At 43.4% G+C, this 22,283-nt stretch overlaps 1 protein-coding gene across 1 annotated transcript in view; it reads right to left on the reverse strand.

The window, feature by feature from the left end:
- Positions 1–22,283, reverse strand: part of LMBRD1 (LMBR1 domain containing 1) — a 677,250-nt gene that overhangs the window by 132,534 nt on the left and 522,433 nt on the right. Inside the window, exon 14 of the mRNA XM_063916757.1 lies at positions 11,632–11,710. Within this exon, the coding sequence (XP_063772827.1) occupies positions 11,632–11,710 (79 nt within the window). The remainder of the gene's footprint in view (positions 1–11,631; positions 11,711–22,283) is intronic.

Consider the following 22,283-nt stretch of genomic DNA (forward strand, 5'->3'; position numbering starts at 1 on the left):
GAGTTAACAAGTAGGGCAGCCAAAGTTCTGTGGAATTGCCAGTGCGTCCACAAACGCTGCTTAAAGATCCCTGGTCCTTGATCCGAAGATAGGAACCTTGTGATTGTGTCAAGACGCCATCAGGTCTACGTCTGGAAGGCCCCACCTGTCCACTAGGAGTTGAAAGACTTCTGGATGAAAACTCCACTCTCTGGCATGCACGTCCTGGCGACTGAGGAAGTACACTTCCCAGTTTAGGACGCCCGGAATGAACACTGCCGATATCGCTGGTAGATGGCATCCCGCCCAACAAAGGATTTTTGAAACTTCCATCATAGCCATGCGGCTTCGTGTGCCCCCTTGATGGTTTATGTATGCCACAGTAGTGGCATTGTCTGACTGTACTTGAATCGGCCTGTTCTGTACCAGAGGCAGGACGAGAGTCAATGCATTGAACACCGCCCGCAACTCCACAATGTTTATTGGGCCAGCGACCCTGAAAAAAACGTTGCTCCAACACTACTCCCCATCCCTTCAGACTGGCATCTGTTTCAGCAGGACCCAGTCGGGGATCCAGATGGGATGGCCCCTGCTCAATTGCTGGTCCTGTAGCCACCAGGTCAGTGACAGACGAACCTCTGGAGTCAAAGTGATCATGTGAGATCTGATCCGATGAGGTAGGCCGTCCCACTTGGAAAGGAATAACCTCTGCAGAGGGAGAGAATTAAATTGAGCGTACTCTACCATGTCGAATGCCGACACCATAAGGCCAAGTACTTGCATCGTCGAGTGTATCGACACTCCGGGGTGACAAAGAAAGCATCTTATTCTGTCTTGAAGTCTCAGGACTTTTTCTGGAGACAGAAACAGTCACTGACTGTGTGTGTCCAGGCGTGCCGCCAGGTGCACCATGCTCTGAGCTGGGACCAGCGAGGATTTCTTCCAGTTGATGAGCAACCCGTGGGCTTGTAGGAAGCTTACCATCAGTTGTAGATGACTGAGGAGGACATCGTGAGAGTTTGCCAGAATCAGCAAGTCGTCCAGATACAGCAGGATCCTGACTCCCTGGCAACGGAGATAGGCCGTCATTACCGCTATAACCTTGGTGAAGATCCGAGGAGCCGTAGCCAGTCCAAATGGACACTCTCACAAACTTCTTCAGTGATTTGAGGGTGAGTATGGGCCAGAAAGACCCATCGGTTTTCGGAAACAGAAACAGGGTCGAGTAGTACCCTCTCCCTCTCTGGGCCAGAGGAACCACACTACCACTCCTGTATTCAGGAGAGGACTCACAACCTTTTGCAAAGCTGGTGCGTTTAACGGATCCGAAGGGATAACCGTGGTGCAAAATTGGCGAGGGATACGTCTCTTGAAGGAGACTGCGTACTCGTGAGAGAACTTAATGCACCCACGCGTCTGAAGTGGTCTTTAACCAGACCTGGGTGAACTGCAGAAGTCGGCCTCCCACCCTGGAGTCCCCCAGGGGAAGGTCTGCCCTGTCACGCGGCAGGCTCGTCTTGTTTTGAAGCAGGCTGACGAGCTGCCCAGGACTGCTTTGCCTTGGGATTAGTGGTTTTGGGAGCACGAGATTGTCTCGCGTATGCTGGAAATTTTGCTTTCCCTTAAGGCCGAAATGAACGAAAAGTGGTACCTTTAGCCTTCTGTGCAGAAGGATTAGTATTTGGGAGAAAGTCTTAGCATCTGCCAATTCAGACACAACTTTATTTAAGTATTCCCCAAACAAAATGTCCCCCTTAAAGGGGAGTACCTCCAAGGTCTTTTTGGAGTCTAGGTCCACCTTCCATGACCTCAACCACAGAATATGGCGAGCCAGGACAGACATAGTCGATGCCTTGGCTGCCAACACACCCGCCTTAGAGGGCACATCCTGAATGAAATAGGCGGCGGTGGTAATGTGAGACAAGTATTGTCTAGCATTGTCAGAGATATCCTCGGGCAGCTCTTCCTCTAATCCCTGAACCCATGCTTCAATTCCTTTTGCAGCCCAAGAGGCCACAACCGTGTGTCTATGTACAGCACCTGTAAGGGAGTAAATAGATTTCAGGCATCCCTCCACGCTCTTATCTGTCGGTTCCTTCAGTAAAGTGACAGTGGTGACAGGCAGAGTGGATGACATGAAAATCCACCGGCGATGATTTTTCCCACTTGTTATACAACTCTGTAGGGGGAGGATAGCGAGCCAAGGCCCGTTTAGACAGAGGGAATTGCTTCCCTGGATTAGACCAGGAATCCTGCTTGATGTCCACCAAATGGTCAGAATGGGGTAATAAATTTTTAACCACCTTTTGCCGTTTAAACATGTCAGTTATTTTAGCCAGAATCCTCATCATCAGTGATTTGTAGGATTTGCTTAATAGCAACCACAAGGGCAGGGATATCAATTTGCAATGGAGAATCCTCATCAGAAAAACCTGATTCAGTGTCTGACAGGACAGTATGCTCCGCCTCCTCTTCAGATGAAACATCTGAGAGATTTGTGGATTGTGAGGAGGAAGCAGCCCGCTTCGATGCCCCAGAGAAACGAGTGTGTCCTGGAACGGATTAACCATAGGGACAATTTGTGGCTGTAATGGCACAGGTGGTCCCATAGGATGCGTAAGGCATTCCACCAGAGAACCCAGTAGGTGTGTGAACGAAGCCCAGGTTGGCTCCTGATTGGTTACAACAGCTGTGGACTGACTGGGAGATGTACGATACGTAGTACACAGACCATCATACACAGCTTCCCCCTCTGGTAAATCTTTGGCACATGCTCTGTATGATGCAGGAGTGTCCACAGACTTACTGCCCTTCTTGTTAGACATTATACACAATGCAACAATAGATCAAATTAGTACGATAAAGCCAGAGTACAATACCTGCAAATAAATCCGTTCGTATGTGACTGTAGACAGAGTACACAACACCAGCGAATAAATCCGGTATTATGTGACTGAGTACACAGTAGAATACACGTAATAGGTAAATACTGTGACGCACTATATACTGTATATGACTCTGACTTAACTTTTCCAGAAAGGGTACAGAATATAGTGATATATATATATCTGGGAAACACTGAAAGAAAAACCACACAGCAGATACAGGCACACACAGTCACAGGTAATGCAAATAATTATGACAATAAAACTGCACTGGACTTGTATATGTACAAATATAAAAAAAAAAAAAAAAAACACAGCACAGTCCTAGACCACAGGTATATATCAGAATACTCGTACAATAAATCCTGAAATAGGTACACTTTTTCTTAACCAACGCTGTCTGTATAAAGACATGCAGAATACTCAAGTGTTTGTAAAGTCACAGCGCTGTATACAGGCGGCTTTACAAGGGAGACCTTGCCCTGCAGTCACAGAAACTAGCCGCAACTATGCTTATAAGATGGCGCACAGCGACTCAGTCAGGGAGTGAGGGAGTGTGTCAGGCAGCTCCATGGCGGGAAAAATAGGATTCTGGGGTCCACATTAGTACCATGGGGTATAGATGGGTCCATCAGGATCCATTGGCACTTTAAGAGTTTGAGAGAGTGGGCTGGCTCCTCCCTATATGCCCCTCCTACCAGACTCAGTCTAGAAACTGTGCCTGAGGAGACAACATACTTCGAGAGACTAAACACAGATAGTAGTGAGATTCATACCAGCTCACACATACAAGGCACGTCAAGACAACTAGCTTGAACTACTCAGCAACCGCTGAAACATTACTTACCAAGTATCAATGCAGTACTCAACTAAAACGAAATTGTACTGAACCAAATAACAATTGCAGGAAAACAAAGCGCTGGGCGGGCACCCAGCATCCTCTACGGACTACGAGAAAAGGATTTACCGGTAGGTACCAAAATCCTATTTTCTCTTACGTCCTAGAGGATGCTGGGGTCCACATTAGTACCATGGGGATGTACCAAAGCTCCCAGAACGGGAGGGAGAGCGCGGAGGCTCCTGCAGAACTGATTGACTGAACTTCAGATAATCAGAGGCCAACGTATCGAACTTATAAAACTTTGCAAATGAGTTCGACCAAGACCAAGTTGCAGCTCGGCAAAGTTTCAGTGCTGAGACACCCCGGGCAGCCGCCCAGGAAGACCCCACCTTACGAGTATAGTGGGCCTTAACTGATTTTGGACACGGCAGGCCTGCTGTAGAACAAGCGTGCTGGATAGTGAACCTAATACAGCGAGAAATAGTCTGCTTAGAAGCAGGACAACCAATTTTCTTGGGATCATATAGGACAAACAGAGAGTCCGACTTCCTGTGACGAGAAGTTCTCTTCACATATATCTTCAGAGCCCTCACAACATCCAACGACTTTGAAGTAGTTGAGGAGTCAGTAGCCACTGGCACCACAATAGTTTGGTTGATATGAAATGCCGACACAACCTTCGGAAGAAACTGCTGACGAGTCTGGAGCTCAGCTCTATCTTCGTGGAAGATCAAGTAAAGGCTTTTACAGAATAAAGCCCCCAGCTCAGACAAACGCCTAGCAGAAGCTAAGGCCAACAGAGTGACCGCCTTCCATGTAAGAAATTTGACCTCCACCTCCTGTAGAAGTTCAAACCAATCCGACTGGTTGGTTGAACTGCAACACCACATTCAGGTCCCAAGGCGCCGTAGGCGGTACAAAGGGAGGTTGGATATGCAGAACTCCCTTCAAAAAGGTCTGAACCTCAGGGAGGGCAGCCAATTGTTTCTGAAAGAAAATGGATATGGCTGAAATCTGGACCTTCACAGATCCCAACCGCAGACGCATATCCACTCCTGATTGCAGGAAGAGGAGGAAACGTCCCAGTTGAAACTCCACCGTAGAAAACTTCTTGGACTCACACCAAGAGACATATTTCTTCCAAATACGATGGTAATGTTTAGATGTTACCCCTTTCCTAGCCTATATAAGGGTAGGAATAACTTTCTTCGGAATACCCTTCCGAGCAAGAATCAGGCGCTCAACTTCCATGCCATCAAACGTAGCTGCGGTAAGTCTTGATAAGCGAACGGCCCCTGCTGTAGCAGGTCCTCCCGAAGAGGAAGAGGCCTTGGCTGTTCTTGCAGTAGATTCAGAAGGTCCGCGTACCAAGCCCTTCTTGGCCAGTCTGGGGCAATGAGGATCACTTGAACCCTTGGTCTCCTTATGAGCTTTAGGATTCTTGGGATGAGTGGGAGCGGAGGAAAAATGTACACTGACTGGAACACCCACGGAGACACCAGGGCGTCCACTGTCACTGCATGTGGGTCCCTCGACCTGGAACAATAGCGCAGAAGCTTCTTGTTGAGACGAGAGGCCATCATGTCTATTTGGGGTAGACCCCAAAGATCCGTAACTTCCTTGAACACCTCCGGACGGAGTCCCCACTCTCCTGGATGGAGACCGTGTCTGCTGAGGAAGTCTGCTTCCCAGTTGTCTACTCTCGGAATGAAGATGGCTGACAGCACCAACGCGTGCTTTCCTGTCCAGAGGAGTATTCTTGTCACCTCTGACATTGCCGCTCTGCTCTTCGTTCCACCCTGTCGGTTTATGTAAGCCACTGTTGTTACGTTGTCTGACTGCACTTGAATGGCCCGGTTTCTTAGAAGAGGAGCCATCTGAAGAAGACAGTTGTAGATGGCTCTTAGTTCCAGAATGTTGATGTGCAGGCTGGCTTCCAGGCTTGACCACCATCCTTGGAAGGTCACTCCTTGAGTGACTGCTCCCCAGCCCTGGAGGCTCGCATCCATTGTTAGCAGGACCCAGTCCTGAATCCCGAACCTGCGGTCTTCCAGGAGGTGAGACAATTGGAGCCACCAGAGAAGAGAAATCCTCGCCCTTGGCGACAGACTAATTCTCTGATGCATGTGGAGGTGAGAGCCTGGCCACTTTTCCAGGAGATCCAGTTGGAAGGTCCGAGCATGGAACCTCCCGTACTGGAGAGCCTTGTAGGAGGCCACCATCTTTCCTAATAGGCGAATGCATTCATGAACCGACACCCAGGGTGTCTTCAAGACATCCCGGACCATGGATTGGATCACAAACGCCTTGTCCCGCGGAAGAAACACCCACTGCACTTCCGTATCCAGGATCATTCCCAGAAATGACAATCTCTGGGTTGGTTCCAAATGTGACTTTGGAGAACTCAGAATCCACCCATGACTCTGGAGCAGTCGCGTTGTGAGAACAATGGACTGCAGCAGCTTCTCCTTGGATGATGCCTTTATCAGGAGATCGTCCAGATAAGGAATGATGTTCACACCCTGCTTGCGGAGTAGTATCATCATTTCCGCCATCACCTTGGTAAACACCCTTGGTGCTGTGGATAGGCCGAATGGCAGAGCCTGGGAACTGAAAATGACAGTCCAGCAATGCGAAGCGGAGATAAGGCTGATGCGGCAGCCAGATCGGAATGTGAAGGTACGCAACCTTGATATCCAGTGATACCAGGAATTCCCCCTTTTCCAGACCTGATATCACCGCCCTGAGAGATTCCATCTTGAACTCCTTTAGAAAGGGGTTCAAGGACTTTAAGTTCAGATTGGGCCTGACTGAGCCATCTGGTTTCGGTACCACAAAAAGGTTTGAATAGCAACCTTTGTTCAGCATGTGAGGTGGCACCGGCACAATGACTTGTGCCTCCACCAGCTTCTGGACAGCGTCTTGAAGCACTGAGCTGTCCTCCAACAGAGTTGGTAAGCCCGACTTGAAAAAACGATGAGGAGGGAGACTTTGAAATTCCAGCCTGTATCCCTGAGACACAATATCTACCACCCAGGGATCCAGGCCGGACGATACCCAGACATGACTGAACTGTCTGAGTCTCGCTCCCACAGGTCCCACCACCGGGCTGTGCAGTCCACCGCCATGCGGAGGGCTTTGGGGTACCTGAAGCAGGTTTTTGTTCCTGGGAACCTGCAGCGGCAGGTTTCTTGGACTTAACCCTACCTCCCCTAAAGAAAGTATTGGATGATCTGGCTCTTCTAGGCTTGTTAGGCTGAAAGGTTTGCTGCGCAGCTGAGAAGGATTTCTTTGGAGCAGGTGCTGCTGAGGGAAGAAACGGAGACTTACCCGCTGTAGCGATGGATATCCATGCGTCTAGAGCTTCCCCAAAGAGAGCCTGACTAGTATAGGGTAGCGACTCCAGACTTCTTCTGGATTCCGCGTTGGCTGACCACTGGCGCAGCCACAGTCCCCAACGAGTTGAAACAGACATGGAAGAAATTTCCGCAGCCATGGAATCCAGGTCTTTCATGGATTCTACCATAAAACCTGCAGAATCATGAATGTTGCGTAAATACAATGCAACTTCATCCCTATCTATCGTCTCCCAATCCTTAAGCAAGGTAGCCGACCACTTCACTATTGCCTTTGCAATCCATGCACTAGCAATAGTGGGACGTAATATGGCCCCTGAAGCAGTGTACATTGATTTAAGCATGTTATCAATCTTCCTATCTGCTGGCTCCTTTAAGGCGGTAGATCCCGCAACAGGTAAAACTACCTTTTTTGAGAGTCTGGAAACAGATGCGTCAACAATCGGTGGGTTTTCCCACTTCTTCCTATCCTCCTCAGGCAAAGGAAAAGCCACCAGAACCCTCTTAGGAATCTGAAACTTCTTTTCAGGGTTTACCCATGCTTTTTCAAATATAGCATTCAGCTCCTTTGATGCAGGGAAGGTTAGCGAAGCTTTCTTATTTTCAGTGAAAAAAGCCTCCTCAACCTGCTCAGGTGTGGTATCATTAACATTTAACACATCCCTGATAGCCTCTATCAACAATTGCACTACCCTTGCAAGAGATGCGGACCCCTGTAACACGTCCCCATCACCATCTGTAGTGTCAGAATCGGTATCCGTCTCGTCTTGTGTGACATGCACCAACGCATGTTTGTGGGGGTATATAGCGGGGTGTCCTGAGGTAGCAGACATGGGCCATACAGCCATAGAACTCTGCAATACCTGGGTTGCAGATTCATTACTAGCAACCCTGTCAGAAATCTGAGAAATCCAAGTTCCCTTGCTGGTATCTGTGCTAAACCAGTGCTAACCTGATTACATAGAATGGGATCATCCTGGGAGGATAAATCCTCTGCAGCAGTATCCCTGGACATAGCTAAAGGAGACCACCAAACACTACACACACACACACACACACACACACACACACACACACACACACGTGGGGGCAGACAGTGTTTCCCCCCCCAAGAATTGCAAGAGAGAAACAGAGATCGGAGCCAACACACACACAGCGCTTTTTAGCAAAGGGATACCCCTTGTCAGCGCTGACTGTGCTCCTCAATAGGAGACAGTCTTATTACAGCCTCCCCTCCCTTCTACAACCGCCTGGTACAGTGTACAGTAAGCTGGAGTTGCTGTGGAGGGACCTGATCTTCCTCTCAGCGCTGTGCAGGCAGGAAAATGGCACTGGAACGCTGCTGGGTCTGCTCTGAGAAGCTCCGCCACCTTAATGGCGCTGTCTTCCCGCTCTTTAGATGATTATACTGGCCTGAGGAAAGTTGCTGGCTGAGATCCGCGGACCCCGGCAGGCTTGCTGACCAGAGTGGGGGGTAAGCGCTGGCCCAGGGCGCCCCTCACAGCGCCGCCTCTGGTACCGTCCCAGGAGCGCAGTTAATATTGCGCTCCCTCCACATTGCTGCCATCTTCCCAACGGCCTCCCACTTGTTAGGGGGGTCGGTGACTCACTCACCACTTCTTCAGCTCTGCAAGGGGTTGGCAGCATGCTCCTGGGGCGAGCGGTTCCCCTGTGGCGGAGACTGATCAGACCCCTCTGGAGCTCAGTGTCCAGTCAGCGGCGTCAGTGGCTCAGACCCCGCAGGGTGGACACTGCTCCCCCTCTTAGTCCCTCGCTGCAGGCAGGCTGTTGCCTCCTGTGAAAAAATAAACTCTAAAATAAAACTTTACTAGAAAAGCTCAGGAGAGCTCCCCTAGCTGTGACCGGCTCCTCCGGGCACATTTTCTAAACTGAGTCTGGTGTGAGGGGCATAGAGCCAGCCCACACTCTCAAACTCAAAGTGCCAATGGCTCCTGGTAGACCCATCTATACCCCATGGTACTAATGTGGACCCCAGCATTCTCTAGGACGTAAGATAAATTTGCAGTAGATGCCGCCCTGGGCAAGGAGGAGAGGCTATAGGTCAAGCGCCAGCTTCCCTTTGCTGGACTTCCACACCAGCTACTAGCAAGCCTTATTAAATGGGGCGTTAGTACACCCGACCTGTGATCTATTGCCCTGGTGGTCTAGTGGGGTCCCTGCTCTGTGACAGTGTCCACTCCAGTGCCGCGACCTGTCTCCCTAGGTTGCAGATAGAATGAGATTTAATGGGGGTCGCACCTAGGGGAGCCTCTTACCTCCTCCCCGTAGCAGCCACGCGAACCAGGAGAGCGACTGCGACTGTGTGCCTAAAGCCGGAGCGTCTCCAGCGCAAGTACCCGGTAACAGGCCGCGGGAGTATGCAACGCTTCTTGGGAGGTGATGGAGCTGCAGCGCTGAAGTGTCGCCATGACATACAGAGTTGACAGCCCAGTTTTGAAGAATTATTTTGTCAGAAAAAGCTTTTTCAGGGTTGCCCAGTGCAGCCCACCTGTTAAGTGACCTGCTGCTGCAGACATCAACTGAAATTTGGTTCATCTGAAAGCAACCAATATGACTTAAAAAACAGAGTACAATAGAAGTGTAAGACTTATTTTTCTTTTTTTAAAAGACTTTTTGTAAACTTACAATAAAACCTGTTTTGTGTGGGTACATGCAAAAAAAAAAGTGAGAAATGTGCTGCTGTTTGTCAAACTACTCGGTTTAAGGGTATCCGGTCGTTAGGTCGACAGTGTCTAGGTCGACCACTATTGGTCGACAGTTAGTAGGTCGACATGGTTTCTAGGTCGACATGTACTAGGTCAACATGAAAAAAGGTTGACATGAGTTTTTCACTTTTTTACATTTTTTGAACTTTTTCATACTTTGCGATCCACGTGGACTACAATTGGGAATGGTAACCTGTGCCGAGCGCAGCAAGGCACCTTGCCCGAAGCATGGCGAGCGAAGCAAACCATGCAAGGGGACGCGGTGCACTAACTGGGGTTCCCGGTCACTGTACAAAGAAAATGACACAAAAAAACTTTCCAAAACTCATGTCGACCTTTTTTCATGTTGACATGGTACGTGTCTGGGTCGACCTAGACACTGTCGACCTAACTCTATTCTATCTAACATACCACACCCCGGTTTAAGTAGTGTATTAGGAGAGAAACTACAGATGTACATGAAAAGGCTGGCACAGTAATAAGGTGCAGATTTCAATAGAACGATGCTCATACATTCACAATTCAGTCCTTTAGGGAGATGGAAAATGAAATGAGACACACTGTATAAAAATAGTATTGTGCAAACAGGGAGACCAGGTTTGAAAATGCAGAATAAAATAAAATAAATGGAATCATGTAAACCCGGAATGTGGGTTTCAATGTACCACATCTTGTAGCCACTATGTTATTGAACGACTTTTTCTTTTAGATATCAGCATTCAGCTTAATTTGCTATCAAATTAAAATATACTCTTTAAACTGCTAGAGCACAACAGTAATAAACATTATCAGTTTTGATGCGATATTGCTCTTTTGAAAAAGTGACAGAATTACCATGGCAAACAATCAAATTAAATGACATTTCATATTAAATTGGATGTTTGCAATCACAACACATTATACATCTTGGTTTAACTATAATGTGCCATTAAGTTGCAAAACACTTGAATTCCCCTCATAGAGATGAGGAACAGTGTTAGCCTTTTTAACTCTTCAGGGCCCATAGGGGAGTTCACAGGGATAATGACTGTACATACAGCTAGAAAAGGATTCAACTAATTAGCCAATTACCTCACTGCTACAGTATACAGTACTTCCAGACCTGTGTGTTTTCGCGAAAAAAATAGAGCTGATAGGGCTGGCATTCTTGATCACTGCCAGCATCGGGGACAATTGATTATCACCTGGAAATCAATTAGCCTGCATGAAAATTATTGCGGCCAATTGAATTCCCTCATATATGTTGGACTTTTCTAGGTGTGCGCACTCATGCCAAAACCATAAGAAATTGTTATTAATTGTACACGTCTATATTGACAGACAAGAAACTATTGGAAGTTTAAACTTTTCAGTGTACCTAAAGAAAAACATGTCTCAGGGCTGTACATATAAAATGTAAAACGTAAAATAGTAGTTATTATTGGGATTACGTATGTTCACTGCCTAATAAACTGTACTGTACCTCCAAACTTAAATGAAACTAGGAATTTTTATATATGTACTGTAATCTGATGGCCCACGCATGCAGAATATTGTCATAGATATTCAAATTAAATTCACCACCTCTTAAAATACTCATAGGGATCAATGATCCCTATTTACATTAGTTAAACCTATGCTACTAATGTGTCTAGTATGATCCCTATGATATGCAAGAATACCTACATTTTAAATATTTTCCAACCCAGAATACGATTTGTCAGTATATTGTAAAAAGTAGCTAAATGATGATTTATATTACCTGCTGTAAAGTGTTAAAATCTGAAAACAGGTTCTACAGTAGTTGTAAGGTTATTTTCTAAAAACATATGAATGTAACATATACAAACTTAATTACAAGTTACCTTCAGGGGCATTAGCATTGCAATCTACAGAAGCGAAAGTTGAGGAATTTCCAAAACTGGTTTCAAAACTGATGTTACTCTGAAAAATAAACGCAAAAGAACCATGAGTCTTTTACAGTCTTCAACAGATATGTGATCAATCTATTTCTTGTGAGGAGGAGCAATATTTACTTGCTAGTTCCTAATAACTCATTCATAAAAGAGCAGCCTGCAGATGTATAGTGTCATTTATGGATGATTTGTCTTAAGCAGGCCTCTCATGACTCAGGGCTCCAGGCGGGAAAGCAATTGTGAGCCTTCAATGTATTCACAGATTGAAAGGACACTTACAAGTCTAGAAAAAGTAGTCTATAAAGATGCACCTGAAGCTTGCTATTAGGGATTTAACAAGAAAAACAAGCCCACTCAACGAACATAACAGTAATATAAGCTGTACAAAAATGCAGCAAGTAACCAAAATTGTTTCTTGATCAAAAACTGCTGCATACACTATGATTGCTAAAAATAGAATTACCAATTCCTGTTGAATATTGGTGCTATAGCACAATTTATACTTCAAAAAACAAATTCGTCAAATCAGTTGACAGATTAATGCTTCTGGTCTTCAAAGTGGTTGTGGCCCATCATTATCATAAGCAGTCAAGTACTTAACATCATGTATGTGTACAACTATTGGAAAGTGGTTTTTCCAATGCCATAACATTTATTTGTATTGTAGTTCACAATCAATGCATTGTTTTTTTAAAATGACCACACTTTTAAAACTATGGATACTTCCGCCAGCTAAGTCTGGGACAGACAGCTACAAAGTAACAGTACAGCGTGGTCCATTACTGTGGAAACACCCTTATAAAAAGGAAATGAGTTAGGAAACATTAATCTTTAAAAATGTATGTTAAAACTCTTAAATGAATAAAGATACCTTAAAATCAAGAACACCATTGTTTTTTTAATGAAATTCGGCAACTGTCTGATATGTCATGACTGCTTCCTAATTAAAACATTATAGTTGCATCCAAGATGGCCACCATACTGATGACATACCCTAAAACGTTTTCCTCCTCTCACTTTTCATATGTGTAGAAACTAGATTAATATTTCCTTACTCGTTAACTTTTTATAAGGGTGTTTTCACAATTATGGACATCGGCATACATTTAGGGAACAGAGGAAGAGGGTTGGAGATGAATTTGTTAACACACCAATCTCTATCACACTCTGGCATTGTGTGTGCTATACATATAGTGATTAAAGCAGGCATGTCCAAACTGCGGCCCTCCAGCTGTTGAGAAACTACATATCCCATCATGCCCTGACACAGTTTTGCTGTCAGAAAATGCTAAAGCTGTCAGGGCATGCTGGGATGTGTAGTTTCTCAACAGCTGGAGGGCCGCAGTTTGGACATGCCTGCTTTAAGCACTATATGACAAAAAAGTCTCAATCGTTTCCAATGGGAAAAAGATATCAAACTGTTTGGCCGCAAACTGCTACTTATGAAATATCATACAAAGAAAGAAATTTATAATGCACAACCTGTATCTGAGGAACAGGGTAGCAGCAGCCACATATCCGAAGAATTTACGGAACGAGATTTGGAAATGGTATCAATCCTAGAGGAGTTATCAGAATCCACGAATACGGACTCTGAAGGAACGGAAAGAACTATATGTAAAAAGAAATCCCAGTTTTTTCCACAGGATCAAATTTGTCCAGAGGTTAAAATATTCATGGACATGGTCAGCCGAGATCTAGATGTCATTCACAGACGCAAGGATAAATACAAGGATAACCTTACGCGTGAGGAAAGAAAAGCCCTAAATGAGATCAGCAAATGGGAAGATGCGATCATCAAGCCCTCCGATAAGGGGGGCAATATTGTTATTTGGCCTAAAGAAATGTATTTAAAAGAGGCCATGAGACAGTTGAATGATCCCCTTTGCTACACAAAAACCCTCTTTAGTCCTACAGACAACTGTAGGTTGGCACTAAATCGGATCATAACACGTGCCCGAGAGGGGAAAGTGATAACAAAGCACGAAAGTGAATACCTTCTAGTGGAGCACCCGAAAACCCCTACCTTCTACCTTCTGCCTATGGTGCACAAAAACACGAGGAATCCACCAGGGAGACCAATCATTTCTGGAATTGGAGGAGTAACAGAAAGAGCCAGCACATTCATTGACATTCACCTACGCAAACATGTTACATGTTTACCATCTTACGTACGTGACACTGGGGATGTCATTATGAAGCTGCATGATGTGAAACTGGAGGAAAATCACCTCCTAGCCAGTCTCGATGTAGAATCCCTATACAGTAGTATTGATCACACCAAGGGCATATCTGCGGTAGAGTATTTCTTAAGTATGGAAGGCTCCAGTGACTTCAATGACTTCTTATTGAGATTACTACACTTTGTTCTCCACAGAAATATCTTCACATTTGCCGATATATTCTACACACAAGTACGCGGAACAGCAATGGGCGCGGCATGCGCACCGACGTACGCAAACCTATACTTGGGATGGTGGGAACGTGAGAAGGTTTTCTGTGAGGAGAATGAGATCTCATGGATGCGATATATAGATGACATATTTATCATATGGGAAGGGGAAGAAAAACATCTGGAAGACTTCATCAAAAAACTCAATGACAACAATCTGAATCTCAAATTGACATATGAGATTAGTAGAGATGAGATTCCCTACCTAGATTTAAAGATCTATAGGGATACCAATGATATGTTGGCAACTGAACTGTACAGGAAGAAAACGGCCACAAACAGTCTGCTTTTGAATACAAGCTCTCATTTTCCGTCAACAACACAAAACATACCCAGGGGTGAATTTCTAAGATTGAGGAGAAATTGTACCGAGGATGAGTCATTTAAAATCCAGAGTAAAGAACTCACTACTAGGCTGAAGGAGAGAGGGTATAGCATGAGATGCATCAAAAAAGCAAAAAATGCACTCCTCCAAACGGATAGACATTCCCTCATCTTTCAGGAGAGCAAGAGAGAAAAACAGTTGATGGATGAAGGCAAACCTAAACTACGATTTGTTGGTGGTTTCTGCCAGGAGTGGCGTGAAATCAAACACGTTATCAACAAACACTGGCCGATACTTCTTAATGATCCGGATCTGGCCAACAATCTAGAATCCTCAGTATCCATGAGTTGGAAAAGATCACCCAATCTCAGGGACAAGTTGGTAAGAAGCCATTTCACTCGAACACCTAGACGGAAAATGGGAATGAAGGGAACTTACCCATGCAGGAAATGCAAAGTATGTGAACAGGTTAATACAAATCCTGAGATCCAAGACAGAAATGGCAAATGGGGTGGAAATGGGCGAATTTACGAACTGCCAATCATCTAATGTCATTTACTGCATTCAATGTCCCTGCAGAATGCTCTATATAAGTATGACGACGAGAATGGTAAAGGTGAGAATTATGGAGCACATGGGGAATATTAGAAATGTTGAAACCGATTTAGCCCGATTTAAACAGATTACATCCGTGGCCAAACATTTCTATTATCGACACTCCAAATCCCCGGATGATCTCTAGTTCTTCTGCCTGGAGAAACTGAAGATGGGAATAAGAGGCGGCGATTCAGAGAGAGAATTGCAGAAATTGGAGAGTAAATGGATTTTTAGGCTTGACACCATGGCCCCTTCAGGATTGAACGAAAACATCAATTACAGCGTCTTCTTACCAGCAAAATATCCCTCTATGATTGGGACTTTGTTCTACCACCAGTCAAATACGTTTGCGTGACCATCGAGGCACATACCTATGTGTCCCGGGTAAATATGTACAGAATAGTGAAATAACCAATTGTCTGCCCCTCTACAGACCAAAAAATCTCTGTTCAATCAATTGACATATATACCTCGTACAACGACATGACAGCCAGGGTTTTTTGTGCCATATTTGATCCTTTGAAAAATGTAAATTATTGGCATCATAGAGCTACATTATAACTTTTACATGGTACAAAAAACATGGAGACCAAAATATTACACCTAATCACCACATAGAATCATTGGGGCAGGGTACAGACGTCATCTACCCATATGACAGTCTGTTCCCCAGGATGCAAGACAAATCTCGCTAACAATACCCGTAGTTAGGAGTGACAGACAGGGACCACTATGCCCTGATGAGCATTAGGACATTAAGTTATCAATATATTATAAACAACTAATATTTCTAATCTAATGCACAGTTAATTGATCAGATACATAGATCAAACAGTAAAAAAAATCATTCAAAGATTTATTATGTGCATAAGATAGGCATTATTATATTTTGTTCACTTTTAATCAATACTAATACCCTATATCTAACTGTAAATTCATATATGTACATATGTTAAGAACCATAATACCACAACCTGTCCTTTTTGAATCAATGTGGTGATGTTGTTATATATCACTTCAATTTATCCACAATGAACTATAGAATGTATTATTTATCTTGACAGCTGTGTCGGTACTTTTTATCAGAATAATTACTCCACATAGTGGGGGATCAATCTTATCCATCTCAGGACATAAATAACATCAGAGATCAACAATGAAGAGTCTATTAAGCATATATGTTAGGAATCATAACATTATAACCTGTCCTTTTTGATTCAATATAGTAATAGTGTTATACATTATTACAATTCACCCATAACGGAATATAGGTCGTTCGTTTGAGATTATCTCAACGACTATGTCGGTATATTAGAACAATATTCATTTAAATTTGGCACCTTATATAATAAATAAATTAACCCTACATATTTATGTAATCAGACAATTCAGTTACTGAGAACCTATATGTATTTCTCTCTTCTTTTACGTAATAGCTTTCTGGGATATTGAGAACCTATGTGTATTTCTCCCTTCCCTTTTTTTATGTAATAGCTTTCTGGGATAATTAGATTCTCGCTCTCCTCCTGTATTCATGATTGTTCCCAGACAGACATGATTAATGATTAGAGCTCACGCCCACTGCTGCTATTTATACGGCTCAGATGCTAAGAGCCGCTTATCCCCGATGTGAACAAGCCTGTGTGAAACGTACGTCATCGGCAAATTAGCATACCGGACGTACACGGTCTCCGGGACGAGGATCTGTTACCCGACCCGGCGTCTGGTTCTGTGAGCTGCTCCAGGTCCACTTGTTTGTAAATGCAATTTCGACACTGTGAACACACTTATTTTTGATCCTCAGAGCGGCTCTCTCATCCATGAACAGTCTCCTACCCTCTCTGCACTGCGGTTCACGTAACAGAGGAGGGGGAGACTTTTTCTGTGGACAGCAGAAGCGGCTTGCACTACTTTCTTCAGTACCGGCACTGGCATTTCCCCGCTCTCATCCATTCCATTCACTGCCGACAGGCACATGGAAGGACAGTAGAAGGGTTAATTAGCCTCTAGGTGCCGGCACCCTATCTACATATATTGGTTCACCTAAACCTCTCTATTAATCCAGGTTCCAAGCGCACTACAGTAATACATCATCTGTGTGATTATATTGAAATGCAACTGCCATAATCAATGCCATTGATTATATACCCGTGTCACCAAGGGCAACAGCTCAGTAGTCAATTATAGCTAATAATGTTATGCTGTTTCCTGCTAATTTAAACCTCTCTCTTAACTATGGCAAAGCAGCCATTAGTATTTGTATGGTGATTGACATGGCAGGAAGTATGCTTTGCACCGAACTGGCTTAGGCAAACGTAATCTGTTACAATTTATTTTGCCTTTAGGTACTGTCTCTTTTTTCAAACACGATACATTTGAAATCCGTTTCTCTGCATAAAAATGCTACAGTGTTCAATTTAGTTACAGTCAGAACACTACTGGTGTTATTAGATATGGATACATTTTGATGTCTGGGTGGACAGTTTGTTGCACAAATCTTTCTGTTCACATTTTTACTGGTTGTCACAAGGAATATCCCTGAAGGTGGCGTAATTAGGGAATTACTTTTACAATTTTGATCAGACTGTTTCTCATATCGCAATATGCAAGGTTAACCAACCAATTCAGTATAACACCACACCAGTACTGCTGTACAAGATGGAGACATTTCATAGGTAATAGGAGTGTGATGAATAAACAGCGCATGGAGTGAGAAATGTAGAGTGAATTCCATCTAACATACCCACCATTCAGGAGATTGATAGGCAATTTATATATTCTATTCTTAAAATTTCCAACTCTGTTGCCAATATATACGATCATATAAAGCACATAAGTCTCTGTGGATCAAGTTGCTTAAAGAAAGTGTCACAACAAATGTGAATTACACTAAGAATATCCTGACTTTTCAGGAACTTTATGCATTACAAGGAGCAGCCCCCTCTTTTTGGGTAATTACTTGAAGAGATCCTACTACGGTTATAAAAGGATCTCATTCATTCTGTTAAACACTATATAGAATTTGTTTAATAGAATTCCTTTTCTATTCTATATGTCCATATTTCACCTTTGTGTAAATGCAACATCAGTATTTTCTGCCCATATGGGCGTTGTCATCACTTGGTTTTAGTACATTCTGTATAAAGGGTCTGTATTATACTATAATCACCATACCCTTAATATTATCAGAAAGACTAATGACTAGTAACAGTCAATATACACAAGAGCATTGGTTAAAATTTTTTATGTTTGTTTTGGTGGCAATTATATTTTAATCACACTGTAATAAAAGTTAAGTTTTAATATGTTTTGAATAACATACATTAATATATTTAAAAGAGTGCGCCAGACAGTAAGCCTTTCTCAGAGGGTGACCCAGCAAAGGTCTCTCTCTATACTCCTTTTTCTAAGTATGTGTAGTTTCTCAACAGCTGGAGGGCCACAGTTTGGACATGCCTGGCTTAAAGGATTAACAGGGACATTCCAGTCACAGAGGACACTTCCATATGTGAGAAACCTTTGCCATTTTGGTCACGTCATATAGTAAGAAAGAGCTGATTAAACAGTAGCAATAAAGTGCCTGTAAGGTACATTTTTTAAAGTTAATATCTGGTGGTTTATCTGATGACTCAAAGATTCCTTGAGAGGGGGTATAACAACAAATTGTTACAAGATGCCAAAAAACGGGCAATGCTTGAACCAAAAATAATATCGGCAGATAATATAGGTGGAAAAAAGGCACTGGATGAATCAGTGATTTATGTATCCAGTTTTACTACTTCAAGCCAGAATCTTATGAAAACTGCCAAAAGGGTATGGCCTGTTATACAGTCTGACCCTGATTTGTCAAGTATAAAAACTAGTAAAATATTGCCATGCTACAAGAGAGGCAGTAATATACGGGACTTGGTAGTACATAATGATATTTCAAGGTTATCATTAACGGATACTAGCTTTTTATCTCGGAAGCCAGGTAATTACAAGTGTACAGGCTGTACCACTTGTGTGTATCTTGAGATAGGTGACTGTATAGTACACCCGCATTCAGGACAAAAGATAAAAATCAGACAGGTGCTTACTTGCACAAGTAAATTTGTTGTTTATTGCATCAAATGCCCTTGTGGGCTTTATTATATAGGAAAGACTACCTGACTATTCAAAGAACGTATGTCGCAACATAGAAGTGCCATTAAACAAATATTGGAGGGCAAAAATATAGAGCAGCCTGTTGCCAAGCACTTTAAATCACATCATCACACGTTGGCCAGGGATCCGGACTGAAAGTCGACAGTAACTAGGTCGACAATGTATAGGTCGACCACTATTGGTCGGCAGTAACTAGGTCGACAGGGTGTCTAGGTCGACAGGGTCTTTAGGTCGACAGGTCAAAAGGTCGACATGAGTTTTTTACAATTTTTTTCTTTTTTTGAACCTTTTCATACTTAACGATCCACCTGGGCTACGATTGGAACGGTAATCTGTGCCGAGCGAAGCGGTAGCGGAGCAAAGGCACCATGCCCGAAGGATGGCGAGCGAAGAGAGCCATGCGAGGGGACGCGGTGCACTAATTGGGGTTCCCGGTCACTCTACGAAGAAAACGACACCAAAATAACATTAAAAACTCATGTCGGCCTAGAACATGTCGACCTAAAGACACTGTCGACCTAGACACCCTGTCGACCAATAGTGGTCGACCTAGACATTGTCGACCTAGTTACTGTCGACTTTCAATACCACACCCCGTTGGCCACCCTACGTTATAAGATGCTTGAGCAGGTTCAGGCATCTAAACGGGGCGGCGATAGACAAAGTTTTATTGCAGAAAGAGGCCCGCTGGATCCACCGATTGAACACGGTGGCTCCAAACGGCTTGAATGAGACATTATCTTTGTCATGTTTTTTATAAGGGATTTCCGCTAAGTGTTCCAGTATAGTGTGTAATGGTGACTATTTGTCTCTGTTATAGATGTCTTTTATAATGTTTATTGCATTCTCAGTTTTACAGAGTCTGCATACCAAAGTATTAACATATCGCTGATGCTGTTGTTATGGTGATGGGATGCACTTAGAGCAGGTATACGTCATCGGGTGGACAGCGGTGTCTACAGGTGATGACGCAACCGGAAATTGGTCTACCGGGGCTCCGGGGACGCTGCACGTGGTGTGTTAAGTTGTATTAAGGTAAGAAAGTTCTTTGTATTGCTTGTATCTTCTGATGACGGTTAATAAAACCGAAACGTTAAGTTAACAAGAAGGGGTCATTTCTTTTCTTGTATATGAAAAGTCCGAGAGTGCCGCCTATTTGTATATTCTACATTGCTGCTATGCTGTGGAGGGCACCAGGCCAGCTGAATTAGCTTTTTCTATGGGAGTGCCGAATATCTGCTACCTATATATATATATATATATATATATATATATATAAATAAATAAAAAATTTGTATAGTATATTATCAATAAGTTACTCAAATGATACACCAATATAAATTCCCCAAAAATAGAAACCTTGGCATTATGTCTATAATAGTGATCAGTATTCTAAGTAGTTCATGTGCGCTATTTTCCCATGAAGTGTCCAGGTGGGAGTAACTTTAAAAAAATATGCATTGGTGTGAGCCAGGGGTGAACTGAAATGAGGATCAATACTATTATCCCTTGAGAAAAGTCAATTAAGCAAGTTGAAACGAAATGTGTTAGAAATACTTTGTGATGGTATGCACATAAGGGAGAACATGAATGTTAGAAGATCAGCATTTCTGATTTTAACTAAATGCACCTGCAATTACTTGGTTACTAAATAAAATTAAGTGAATGTATAATGATATTTCTTGTTCTTTTTTTTTTGGTTTTATTTGGACAATGGGGGTAATTCCGAGTTGATCGCAGCAGGAACTTTGTTAACAGTTGGACAAAACCATGTATACTGCAGGGGAGGCAGATTTAATATGTGCAGAGAGAGTTTTAGGCCCTACACACATGCCGATATTCTGAAAGATATGAACGATCTCGTTCATAAATGAACGAGAACTCGTTCATATCTTTCAGTGTGGAGACTCCAGCGATGAACTCGTTCATCACTGATCTCCCGTCGGCTGTGCATGCAGGCCAATATGGACGATCTCGTCCATATTTGCCTGCACTTCAATGCAGCCGGGTGACGGGGGGAGTGAAGAAACTTCACTCCCCCCGTCACTGCCCCCCCGCCGCCGGGTTGCTCGTCGGCCGTATCGACCGTCGGGCACCTCGGCGGCGCATCGCCGAGTGTGTAGGGCCCCTTAGATTTGGGTGTGGTGTGTTCAATCTGCAATCTAAATTGCAGTGTAAAAATAAAGCAGCCAGTATTTACGCTGCACAGAAACAAAAATAACCCACCCAAATCTAACTCTTTCTGCACGTTATATCTGCCCCCCCTGCAGTGCACATGGTTTTGCCCAACTGCTAACAAAGTTCCTGCTGCGATCAACTCAGAATTATCCCCAATATTTGACAAATTTCTTTGAAAGGTGGTGTCTCCATATAGAAGAAAGTTTGGTGAATTCCCTGTCCAATGTCAGATAAGCCTGACATATCGACTTAATATTTGTTCTTAATCTTTAGTTGATTTTTTTTTTTTTTTACATGGACAATAATGGATACTGTAATGCAATTATCCAGTTTTTTTATTTTATAAAATGTCTTAGTGACAACAGGTCTGAAACTGAAAAAAATATATATATAAAAAAATACTAGTGTCAAAACTTGTATTTACCCAATTTAAGATTAAACATATAAAATAAAAAAAAAGTTACGTCCGGTGTTTAAAAATATCCATAAAAATATTATCTTGGAAACATTCTAAGAAAATATGAAAAAGTACATTTTAAACTTGGTTAGTAAGATACTGCAAGTATCTACATGCAATAATCCTGATATTAGTGGATTCAAGGATATGGTACTACTTACTACATAGTTCATTTGATTCAAGTCCTTTCCTGGCCAGACAACAACTTTAGAAGAATTGGTAAGAGTTAGTATTCAACAATTTGATTCATAGTGCCCTCTTCTATGGAGCATACAGTAAATAGTGATAAGGCAGCTGGTGCAATCCATAAAACACAGCCTTCTACAGAGGCATCAATTCCAGGTCATTGCAAGCCTACTTGGGACAATCCAGGAAATTACCAGTTGGTGACCAAGGATAAACATCGACACATTTCCCTACCTCTACGATAGTGTCAGCGGCTTCCT

Source organism: Pseudophryne corroboree, chromosome 4 (genome assembly GCF_028390025.1).
Source record: "Pseudophryne corroboree isolate aPseCor3 chromosome 4, aPseCor3.hap2, whole genome shotgun sequence".
Taxonomy (NCBI): Eukaryota; Metazoa; Chordata; class Amphibia; order Anura; family Myobatrachidae; genus Pseudophryne; species Pseudophryne corroboree.